The 12,035-nt window shown below is 31.3% G+C and overlaps 1 protein-coding gene and 1 long non-coding RNA gene across 5 annotated transcripts; one reads left to right on the top strand and one right to left on the bottom strand.

The window, feature by feature from the left end:
• Positions 5,203-6,695, top strand: LOC108663710. 4 transcript variants are annotated; one of them, XM_018129022.1, is made up of 4 exons: positions 5,203-5,291; positions 5,473-6,010; positions 6,135-6,453; positions 6,553-6,695. In XM_018129022.1, the coding sequence occupies exons 2-3, from the start codon at positions 5,486-5,488 to the stop codon at positions 6,408-6,410; spliced, it is 801 nt and encodes a 266-aa protein (XP_017984511.1). In that variant the 5' UTR covers positions 5,203-5,291; positions 5,473-5,485; the 3' UTR covers positions 6,411-6,453; positions 6,553-6,695. The 4 variants fall into 4 exon arrangements, with proteins under 4 accessions (XP_017984511.1, XP_017984512.1, XP_017984509.1 ...); XM_018129023.1 differs by having other exon boundaries at positions 6,135-6,314; XM_018129020.1 differs by having other exon boundaries at positions 5,473-6,453.
• Positions 10,228-11,694, bottom strand: LOC18586639. The gene is made up of 3 exons (XR_001929725.1): positions 11,431-11,694; positions 10,684-10,832; positions 10,228-10,466 (listed from the first exon to the last, which is right to left on the bottom strand). It is a non-coding gene; the product is annotated as an uncharacterized LOC18586639 (long non-coding RNA).

The following is a 12,035-nucleotide window of genomic DNA, read 5'->3' on the forward strand; positions in this document are numbered from 1 at the left end:
TTTCTCTCCTAATGTTTGATCTATTAAGGGTCTGTAACAATTTATGTTGAGCTTATGATTTCTTAAGGGGGAGTCAATCATTGCCCTTAATATCATAAGGAATTAAGATCTTCAACAACAAGGTTTGATGAGAATTCAACATTTGGTGTTCTTCGTTACTGGTAACATCTTTCTAAACACCAAAATAGATATTGTGCCTTATATTGCTTCTCACTTAAACTTGAAAGTTGAAATGCATAATTGGTATCAAGCCTCAAGTTTTCTCAATTAGTGTCTAGCTTTAAAATTAGCATCAAGTTTTATAATTATCTCTTCTCACTTGAGCTTTAAATCGATCATATCTTTCTTAAATGTTTTAAGCCTTGAAGTTGATATGCTTGGAATCTTTAATAATAAAGGAAGTCTTTCCTAGTGCTTTACCAATTGATCTAATGAGCTTTAAAATGATTCCATCTCTCATAATTGATATTGTGCTTTTACAAAAAAGGAGATTTTACTTATATCTATCAATTGATATATTGAGCTTTAACGCTTGGTATTGGAGTTAAAATATGGCTTATGTGCTTATTGAACATCTTTATCTTTCTTGAACTTCATAAATGTTATGTCCACATTTTGCTTATAGAGATATATACATGTGGCTGATTCTCTTGATGAATTAATACTTGAATGTGCTTAATGGGTATATTTCTTAATTACTTTGTTGAGGATATTAAGTGCATATGTATGATGACTTAGAGACTTTATGGTTACATATCCATGGTCTTAATGCTTATATTCATAATGGATTTTTGCTAACCATTATTTCTTGAGCTTAAGTGTTTAATGCTCACTATTCTTAACTTTTTTAATATAACAAAAAGAGGGAGAAGGTTTATGAGCAAATTTAATTTTATGCATATGTTGAGGGGGAGATTTTAAAATCATTTCAAATGCAAATTATGCTCATAGTTCTGTCATATCAAAAAGGGAGAGATTGGTAAAGTGGTGAACAACACTTTTTGGCTCTTATTAAACTTGATTTTGAAATGGGAGCAAATTGAAGATCAATGATGGGAAATTTGATGCAAGATGAAGAAACAATTTTAGAAAGAATGAAAATGAAAAATAAAACAAAGGAGATAATACTCAACGATTTATAGTGGTTCGGTCAAAGACCTACATCTACTACCTTGATTGTTCAACCGAGGATTTTTCAAACCAAATCACTAAAATGGTGGAATTCCCAAGCTCCCACCAAGCTTTACAATGGCTTTTCACAGGCTCAGTCACAACCTTTAACAATGGTTTTTACCGGGATAAATCAAAATCCAAAGTGGCTTTTCAAAGGCTCAACCACAACCTTTAACAATGGTTTTTCACAGGATCAACCAAAACCCAAAACTAACTTTTCTAAGGCTAAGTTAGAACCTACCACAACAACCAAGCTGACCCAATCTTTATCAACCCCTTAGAGTGCCTTGCACACTCTAAGTAATTAAGAAATGAAGAAAATATAAAGTACAATTGATCACCTAGCTGATCTAAGATGTACAAAGCTAAGCTCAAACACTTTTTCAAAGGATAGGAGTGAAAATCAAGTGAAAAGAAAAGGTTTTTGGTCTTTTAAGCTCAAAATCACTTTGGACAACTTCCCTTTCTTGTTTTTGACTGTTGGAAAGGCTTTAAATACTTACAAAATCAATTCTGGCCGTTAGAGACAGAAACTAGCCGTTTCTAGCCGTTATTTTGCCTTTTAGTGCTCAATTCAAATTTTTTGGTAGAATGATCTTAGTCAACTAACATACGTCTTAGTCAATTAAGTCTCCTCTGTCTCTGAATTCAATTTCTGGCAATAAGCTCTTAGGCAACTAACAATGCTTCTTAGTCGATTAAGTTCTTTCTGTCTTGTAATCCAGATTTCTGACAGTAGGCTCTTAGTCAACTAACCATCCTTCTTAGTCGACTAAGTCTTTTTTGTTTTGCAATCTGTTCTTGAACCAGCAAACTTCATTTTTAAATTTTAGCTGACTAACTGCCATCATCATCTGACTAAGAGGCTTTTGTTTTATGACTCAATTGTAGCTCTTTCTTGTTTAACCAATTAACCCATCTTGCAACTGAACAAGCATCTTGACTTGCTTACAAATATCAAATATATTAATGATTTAAGCTTTCTCCTGCACACTTAAATAATATAATTAGACATCAATGAATGGGAATATTTTGCAATCATAAAAAACATATAAAGTCAACATTCTATATCTCTTATTTTTTATGATCACAAAACACTTCAAGATTAAGAATGCAATGTCTATGTTCAATATGAATGTTTCAAATTTTTATGCATAATGAGGTGCTCCCCCTTAGTCAATGCATCTACTTTTCTTTACATAATATTCAACAAAACCAAAATTGGGCATCACACACATAAATTAAACATGAAGACCTATTTAACTCTATTTGATTTAGTCTTCCTTCTCTCCTTTTTTTTTTCATCATTAAACAAGATATTCAAAACTCATCCTTAATGAGTGCATCAAGATTTTCTTTTAATCTTTAAATCAAACTTTAATGAATGAGAATCATAAGCACTCATACACCTAAGTCATACAAGCTTATAAATATAGTTCAATAACTTCAAGAGTCAAGTTTGTGTCAATGTAAGAACAAGTGTATAGGAATTAAATTATTTCAAGAAATTGTCAAGGATTACTCAAATAATACTCAAGCAAATTTGATCATTTTGTCATAATCAAAACTATAATAATTTTAAAGCTAACATAAAAATCTCATAATAATCATTCTACGTACTTTTGAAACTATTTACTTTTAGCTAAACTAATATTCTAACTAAAACTCATGCTTAGAAACTAATAAATCTTCCATCCTTACCTTATATGAGTTTAGATGCTTAAGAAAATTACAAAACCTTTAAACTTTAATCACCAATTGAAAATCTGGGCAATAAAATCATATTTTTAAAAGTTAGAAATCAGGATTTAAAGTTTCCAAAGCTTAAAAATGTAACATTTTTCATAACAACTCAAAACCACATCATTTAATCATCAAAAAATTAAAGATTTGAGTTAAAAATGAGTTGAGAGAAGTACCTTAGAAAAATGGCTAAGGGTTGAAAATCCTCGAAAAATGTGAGTTATTTATAGTTTTGAGTGTGAAAATACAGTTTTACCTCTTTTATTTTTCCAAAAACGATTAAATATATTGATACATTTGAATTTGGAAAAATTGTATCGATATATTATGAACATGTATCGATGTATGACCATATGTATCAATACATTATGAACATGTATGAATTCATTTGAAATAGAATGCTATTTTTGAAACAAATTACCTATAAAACTTGCTCAGCTTATTTACATTAAATACCATTTAAGTAAATGTCCTCATTTTTACTTTTTTCCTTTTTACTCTCTATTTACTTAGAATATTTAATATAATTAAACAAACAACCCCCTATTTGGATTCAATAAAAAAATCAAAAAAATCAAAACCCCAAAAGAATCAAAATCTAAATTTTGATTTCAAGAACAACATTGAAAAAGTTCAACTGAAATTAAATTTATAGTTCTCATTTCCCATAGCAAACATACTTCAAAAATTATGAAAAATTTTTTTTTTTTCATTTAAATATAAATGAAGGGCAAGATTTAATGACCAAGAGGGCTTTTCTTACATGTATTCACTCTCACATTTTTTCTATAGTTATGTATGAATAAATGATTTAGAGTGAATCATCAAGCATCAAAGAATAAAATTTAAAATATACTTTATTTAGACATTAATATAATTTATATAAATATTATTTATACATAGAGTTATTTAAAATTAAACACAATGCAAAATATAAAGAAAACTATACCTTAAATTTAAGTTATTATTATATGAATGTCACTTATTAATTATATTAACTTATTTTTATATTAAGTTATTAACATATTATACCCTATATATCATATTTACTAATATACAATATATACGCTATAAGCTATAGACTATAGTAATTTACTTTTTATAAATTATTAATACACTATAGTAATATAGTATAACTTATGCGCACTAACATTTGGCTCATTAATTAGTGTATGATCTCCCTGTTTAAAGAGTATAAGTTCGAATCTCCTTTTGCACAAAAAAATATAATATAACTTATAGTAATATAGTAAGTTATATTAAATTATTAATATTAGTATTATATGGTAATATAACTTATATTAGTAATTAAATATAATAACTTATTAATATACTATATTGATTTATTCATGACTTAATGAGTTAATGTTATTATGTTATATTATCTAACAATATAATCATAAATTATATAGTATACTTATGAATATACTAATTAGTTAATAGCAATATATTATTATATATAACAATATACTATTACATAGTATAAATATTATATGACTTCTTAGTATACTTATATACTATATAAGTGTATATTAACTATATATAGTAATATATTAATATATACATTGTATTAGTATATAGTTATAAACTATATATAATATATATCAACACAACATACATATATACTATATAATTATATATAGTAAATACTAATGCAGTACATTGTTTACAGTTATACGTTATATATCTTAATACACTAGACATAGTATACTTATTAATACACTAATTAATCAATATATAGTATAACAAGTATACTTATTAATATATTAAATAATCAAAAATTATAAATTAACAATATACTATATTAGTATATTAATAAAATTATAAGTAATAATGTAATATATGATAACATAAAGTATATTATTAAATAAATTAAAAAAAGTAAAAAAAAATTTTGATTAAATCAATTTTAATCGATTTAACCGACTAAAGTAGGTTAAAGTTGTTAAGTTGATTTGGTTGGGTTAATTTTTTTAAGAAGGTTACCTAAGTTGATTAATGGTATTCCTTAATCGATTTAATCAAATGCCCACTCAATGTAAATCGAATTTAACCTAAATAAAATTTTTTCAAAAGGTTGTTTTCAGATCTCTAGCATATTATCTTGAATCTTAATTAACACTCGAGTCAAATATTTTCTGTCATTTATTTACCATAGTTTGTTTGAAAGTTTTGTTAAAAAATTGGAATCAATTTAGTGAGAGTCCGACTGGGAACCGGACCTTCGCAAGTCCTGGTCCGACTATAAAAACATTGGACTGGAAGGGCTCCAGACGGTGATGGAGTGCTATTTTGAGGGCCCCTATCTTTTTCCCTTCTGAGTTCTGATATCAGCAGCCCTCGAAATCTTCGGTCGGTGGCAAAGCTTTGTGGTGGTGAGTCTCTTCTTTACTGGATCTTTGTTCGAATTGCTTTAATTTTTTTAATGGTTTTTTGTTATGAGTTTGCTTGTCGGATATAAATGTTTTGTTATGAGTCTCTTCTTTCATATAAATATTTTTTTATTTATTATGAATCAATATTTGGGAGTTTTAATTGGGAATTCTGTAACGCTAGAGAGAAATCAAAGATGGCTGAGAAACGGGAAGACATAGAGAGGTCGATTTATATTCACGTTTGTAGAAATTTGGACGCCGGTTCTCAATCGAATGCTTGGTATGTGATTAATCAAAGACCGGAAGGTGCGGAAATCTACCCAGTTTTTGACGACATACCTCAACTCTACCCTGGCGGTGCTCTTGCTGATACCAACTGTGAAGTTGTTGATTCCAACTTGTACGTCATCGGTGGCTGGGATTCCGTGAAGCACACCTACACCAACGTTGTCCGTTGTCTGGACACCCGTAACCCAAGCAACGGTTGGAAAACTTGCTTGACCTTGCCATTTGCTTGCTGTGGAGCTTTTTCTGCCGTTTGCGGTGAGTGGATGTACGTCATCGGAGGTGATTATCAAGGTTACCCTATCCGCTCCTCTCGTCTTCCATGGGGTTTGGTCTTTAATCTTGACTGCAAGTTGGAGAAACTATATACCCTTAGAGCTCCTGGCGTCGGTGAATTTCCAGATGCTTCTGCTGCTTTCCTGGGCGGACTATTGGTATTTATTCCGAACGAAAATGCATTGTATATTCATAATCCAGTGCACCGGAAGTGGGAGGTTTACAAGTCGAATGATGTTATTGTTGAGGATGAGGATGACTGGGATTTTTGCGTGGTTTCAGGTGGAATCCTCTATTCCTACAATATGGAAGATGGGAAGTTATTTGCTTACGACCTTATTCAGCGTCAACGCCTTACTCCCATCAAGGTTCCTGATTCTCTCAAGATTCCTGATGATTGCATACCTGGTGGAACCCCATCACTGGTTTCAGTGGCAAATTCCAAGCTCTGTTTTATCTGGGGTGAGTCTACTAGTCGCACTCACATGTGTCTTTGCTACACTAAATTCTTGGTTTGTCACGGTGATTCTCCGCACATCATTATTGAGGACCAACTAAACTCTTAAATTGAGGCCTTTGCTGTCCTCAACGTTGTAGCATTGTAAGTGTCTAGCTTTTCTGTCATTTTAGCATCATGCATACCAGTTTTCCAGCCTATTAATTATGTCTATGGACTAACTTTAATCTTGTTTATGGGTAGTGATCCATGTTCAGATGAAGAGAGCAGTAGCAGATTGATGATTAGAGCTGATCATCCAAGTCCCGATGGTTCATCTGAAGTGCCTCAAAAGAAGAAAGCAAAATCATCTGACCAGCCAACCAAGAAAATTAAGATGGATGATTCAACACAAAGGGGTGGAGGAGCTTCATCTGGAAAACCCAAGGGTGCTGTCACAAAGTCTGGTCACAAAACGAAGGAAGATAGGAAAGTGGATGGCAAATCCAAAGATGGCTCCAAGAGTGACAGTAAATCAGAGAATGACAATGTTACCAAAGCTAAGGGTCATACCCCCAAAAATGGTAGTAAATCAGGTGACATTGCTCTAAAAGTATGCAACAAATCCAAGAATGAGGACAGTGATGAGACACCCAAGTCTATCAAATCCAAGGGTGATGGCATTTTTACACCAAAAGCTTCCACAAAGTCAAAGCAAGACACTTCAAGGGCAGCCAAGTCCAAGCAAGAAACCACCAAGATTTCCTCCAATTCTAAGGGTAAGTCTCTGAAAAGCGGTGGCAATTCTAATTCTAATGGTTCTGGTAAGTCAAAATCTGGTTCACCAAAGGTTGAAGGAAAGTGAGAGCATAAAGGAGAACTCAACTGATTCAGGGAAGGGTTTGGAAAGGGCAAAGCATAAAGCCCAAGCGTCAAGTTCGTCAAAAGCACACAGAAGTGATTCCAAGTCTGGAAAAAAGCGTCGAAGATGAGCTAAATGTCATTTCAAACTGCATTGTCATTATCAAGGACTGGTTCGTTGTTCCAATGCGGAACTTAGCTTAATCTTAATGCTTGTTGCAGCCTTCTTAGATGTCCACAGGTGCTGCGTTCACATCTAGCCATGTATTTGGTAGTTAGTTTTGTGGCTAGCAGATATTCACAGTTACTTTACTCTATAGGGTTCGGTCTTTTCCCGTTATTTAAGGTGCAGCAGTAGGATTACATTGCGTTAGCCTTTTTGCCTTAACTAAAAAGAGCTGCGTGTGTAGAAACTTTTTCCCAGCAGTGGTGGCGTACTCGGATTTTCCTTTGCCATTTGTTATTAATTATCCGTTTTCTAAGAGTAGATGTAGCCTTCTTAAGGGAAGAATGTTCTATATTCTATAGCAGTTATGGGTTGATTGCAGTAGGAGTGTTTTTTCTTAAAGTGATTGCAGGGGGAGTATATCCTTAATTACATGCAGGCATTTTTAGGTATTATTTCCTTAGTAAATTATTGAACATGGCTGAATTTTCCCATAGCTTTTTCCTAGTGCTCTATGCTAAGGAAATAAATGCTTTTGCTGATTGTGCTTAAAATTTTATATTATATATACATCTATATATATATACACGCACATACATATACATATGTATATGTCTACTCTGTTGGTAGTTATGGGTCGTTTGCATGTGTATATAAATACTTGGATGTTAATTGTGAAATTCATTTGTAAACACTATGTCTAGTTTGATTAATAATATCGTCATAAGTTGTCAGATAATAACACTATTTTAAAGATGATATATATTTGGTTGTTATGGTATATTCCGAAGGAAATTATGATTAAAAATCATGAATTATGACTCTCACAGAATGAGTATAATAGATGGATTGATATATAAATTTACACAAAGAGGTTTACTTGTAGTTTAGAACGCTATGTCTATTGGGCTCATGTGTTGATTATGACTCGAGATTGAGTCTAGATATATTTTTATTTCGTTTAATCAAACCATTATATCTTTTTTGCCGAAATCAACATCCTCTTTCACGGAAAAAGTAAAAGGAAAACCAAGATTTGATTAAGGGATGATAATCTTGCTATTTCCAATTACCATTTTTCCAAGCCGATTAAACTCATTTTACCATATTTCAATGGCAGCAGCAAGCAGATTGTTTGCAGCTGTTATTGCATGAATATCTCCAGTTAGTTGAAGATTAAACTCATCCATCAGGATCACCTTACAGTAGCCTCCGCCAGCTGCACCCCTTTCATTCCAAAAGTTGGTCCTTGCGATGGTTGCTGAAGACAGGTAACAACCTATGAAGAAAGTTTAAAGTGTCCGTTTGGTTGACGAAATAAATAGGAATAAAATAAAATAATTATTATGTGAAAATAAAATGATATGAGAATAAAACAAAATAATTATTACATAATTTGATATGATGAATAAAATAAGATATAAATAATTATTATGATTTATTGTAATATTTTATTGGTAACAATAATTTTGAAATAAAAAAATAAAAAAATAAAACTATCCTTTATTATATATATGATTATTTATTTTTATTTTATTTTTTAAATATTTATAATTTATAATTTAATTAAAATATTAATATTTTAATATAATATAATTATTAATATTTTAAATATTAGTATTTTATTTATAATTTAATATTATTATGATTAAAATATTAGTAATTTTAATTAATTTCCAATTTTAAAATATAAATTTTTATAATATATAATCAAAAACTAAAACTTTTTATTATAATAATATTTATTTTTTAAAACAACAAAATACTCTTCACATAATTTACTAAAATTTCTATCAAAAGACAAATATAAGCAAATTTTTTTAATTATTTAATTTTTATTTTGTATAAAATTAAAAAATTTTAAAATTTAATAAGTTATTATTAAAATATTAGTATAACTTTTTATTTTTTCTTTATTTGCATTTTGTATTTTTTTATTTATACTCATTAAAAATTTAATAAATAAAACATTAATATTTTAAAATATTAATTTTTTATAATTCATAAATATATATTTTTTCTCCATGGGCCGGCCAACGGTAATGTGATTGGTGTAATGAAATGCCGATCTGGTGCACCATGTGACCGGATCTGGCCACTAGGGTGCTAGATCGACACTTCTTATGACTAGATCTAGTCGTGGAATGCTAGATCTAACCGTGGGGATCTGGTCGGGAAGCACCAGATTCGGTGCTTCCCGCAGCTAAATCAAGCAGTGGATTTCAGATCCGATGACTCTACGGTTGAATCTTGTCAGAAAGTACTAGATTGACGCTTTTTGATCATATTCAGTTGTAAAACCGCCGTCTCCACCCCCATCGCCGTCCATCGTCCATCGTCCATCGCTATCATCGTTATCTCCAATGATGAGTGCAAGTTAGTAAGAGAATGAGAGAAGCAAGAACGTGAGAAGAGAGAGAAATAAGGAAAAATGAGAAGAAAAAAATATTTATATGTCTGAAGTTGTAATATTTTTAAGTTTTAAGGAGTATGTTAATCTTGTCAAATTTTAAAGCTATTCTCGCAACCATTGAATAGAAAATACTATGAAGAGCTTGGGTTTAGTTAAGCCTGAGTTTTATCTCATTTTAAGGAATAGCTAATACGAAATAATAATAACTATTTCTTATGGCATTGCTTACCAAACGGGGGTAAAGAGAAACATGGACATAGACGGGGCTATTCCTTATACCAAACATGCGGTAAGTAGTTAAAACATTAGATTGTCAAGTTTGAAACTTCTGCATCCATGTCAATATTTGAAGAGTTCTAATCTCTCACCAGTAAACTTGCACAAGGGGAATTGAAAAACATAAAAAGAGTTAGCTTCATCAAGTACATTCACTAACTAGGCTTTTAAACTAATATTTCAAGATGTACATAGCTCACTATCACTGTAGATCAGGAACATCTAAAAAGTCAAAATGATACTAATGCATTTATTCTCATATTTGAAATTCTTTCAAACTAAATTTACAAAGGAAAAGATTGAAAAAGCCATTCCCAATCACAACGATAGCTTGAATTGTTAACTCGTTTATGAATAAGCAATTTAAATCATCAAGAATCACGGCACTTATATTCTCAGCTAGCCTGACATATATTCCTTTGAGCAAAAATTGTCCCATCTGCCAAGATTCCAATGTCAAAGCTGTCCATTTAACAAAATAAGAGAGCTTTTAAAGTTCTAATGTATTGTTGCAAAACAAGAAACAGCAACAACGAAGAAGGATCTAAAACACAATAAAAAACCGTCAATAAGTTAAATGAATAATCTTGAATTCCAGAAAGAGCAAGAACAACACCATTTCATTTGGCGATTTCCTATCTAAAAAAATATCATTAAGTGTGAATAATGAAATGACCACCTTTTTATCAAGAAGAGCACCCAAAGTTTGGCACAGACCAACTGTAGCAGCGTACTTGCCTTCTCCAAGTGAAGTCGGTGTAATCCCCCGACCACCACATAATACCCATCTTCAGATCCTTGAAGCTCATCAAGCGCGGGTAACAACACCTATAAACCAAATCACCCAAGTAATTCAAATTCAAGTCCCAACATTCAGTTGCTAACAATAATAAGTAAAAAGCACATGAAAAATCGGTTTTCTCCTGCACTTTTAATCCTTTTCAACACTCAATCAACTATAATTCATCTCAAATAAGCCGAAATCAACAGAAAATAAGAATTCCAAAATAACAAAAGATAACCCGTTCTCTTCTTTTCCATTTCCTGCATTATCTTTGAAGCAACAGAGCATGTCTAAAATCTGGGATTTCGAAGCACTCAACAACCAAAGAGAAAAGCTTTCAATTTGGCTGTTGAGAAAATCCCCAGAAAAACCACGAAAAAAGATAAAAATTTTAAGTCTTATTGTTGATCTTATTATTCAATTTTCTGCTTTGTTCCATTTTTCAATATCAAAACCACAACCAACCGATTAAATCAATCATCACAGAATCAAAAAGTTAATATGTTGACCATCTCCAACCAACAAACCAAAATGATCAACCAAAACAAAACAGATAAAACACATAGAACAACATACATCAAAATCCAATGAAATGGGCATATGAGAATTATCATAATAACTAAAAAGAAACAAAGAGAAGACCTTGGCTTTGTATTTGCCATAAAGATTATAATGGTTGGAACTGAGATTCAGGTCCTTAGCAATCTCAGAAATATGAAATGGTTCAACTGAGTTTGCAATATCTATGTCTGCTGGTACTGGTGACAACAATTCCAACTTCCTCACACTTCTTGATGGACTAATTTTTTTTTCTTGGGTCTAAATTTTTTTGGTGGGTCTAATCTGGGTTTCCTTCAAAATCCACCAATCTGCATTCTACAACATAAAAATCGCCTTAAAAATATCAAAAAGCAAGGAGAGCAAAACAAAAGAAGGAAAAATCTTAAATATGGGATAGTTATTGTCCAAGTGAGGTGGCAAATGGGAAGGGAAGGAGGAGACATGTTAGTGTTACTGTGTAATGTCATGATTGTGATGCATTAAGTTCTGATATGCTTATGTGGCAGTGAATGGAGGTTGACTGTGACAAATTAAGCTGTGAGTTTACAATAACGGGCAACCATGTTCGGATCAGATAATCCTATGGAAAACAAGGTAAAATTCAAGAGGTCATGACCTTTTCCGAAATGAAGTTATTGGTTTGTTAACTGTTGACACGTTAGTTAACAATTAAAAAAATTAAATTT

The sequence above is a fragment of the Theobroma cacao genome, chromosome 10 (assembly GCF_000208745.1).
Source record: "Theobroma cacao cultivar B97-61/B2 chromosome 10, Criollo_cocoa_genome_V2, whole genome shotgun sequence".
Classification (NCBI taxonomy): domain Eukaryota; kingdom Viridiplantae; phylum Streptophyta; class Magnoliopsida; order Malvales; family Malvaceae; genus Theobroma; species Theobroma cacao.

Coding starts and splice junctions, on each gene's coding strand:
- LOC108663710 (XM_018129020.1), top strand. CDS start 5,486: ATGGCTGAGAAACGGGAAGACATAGAGAGGTCGATTTATATTCACGTT.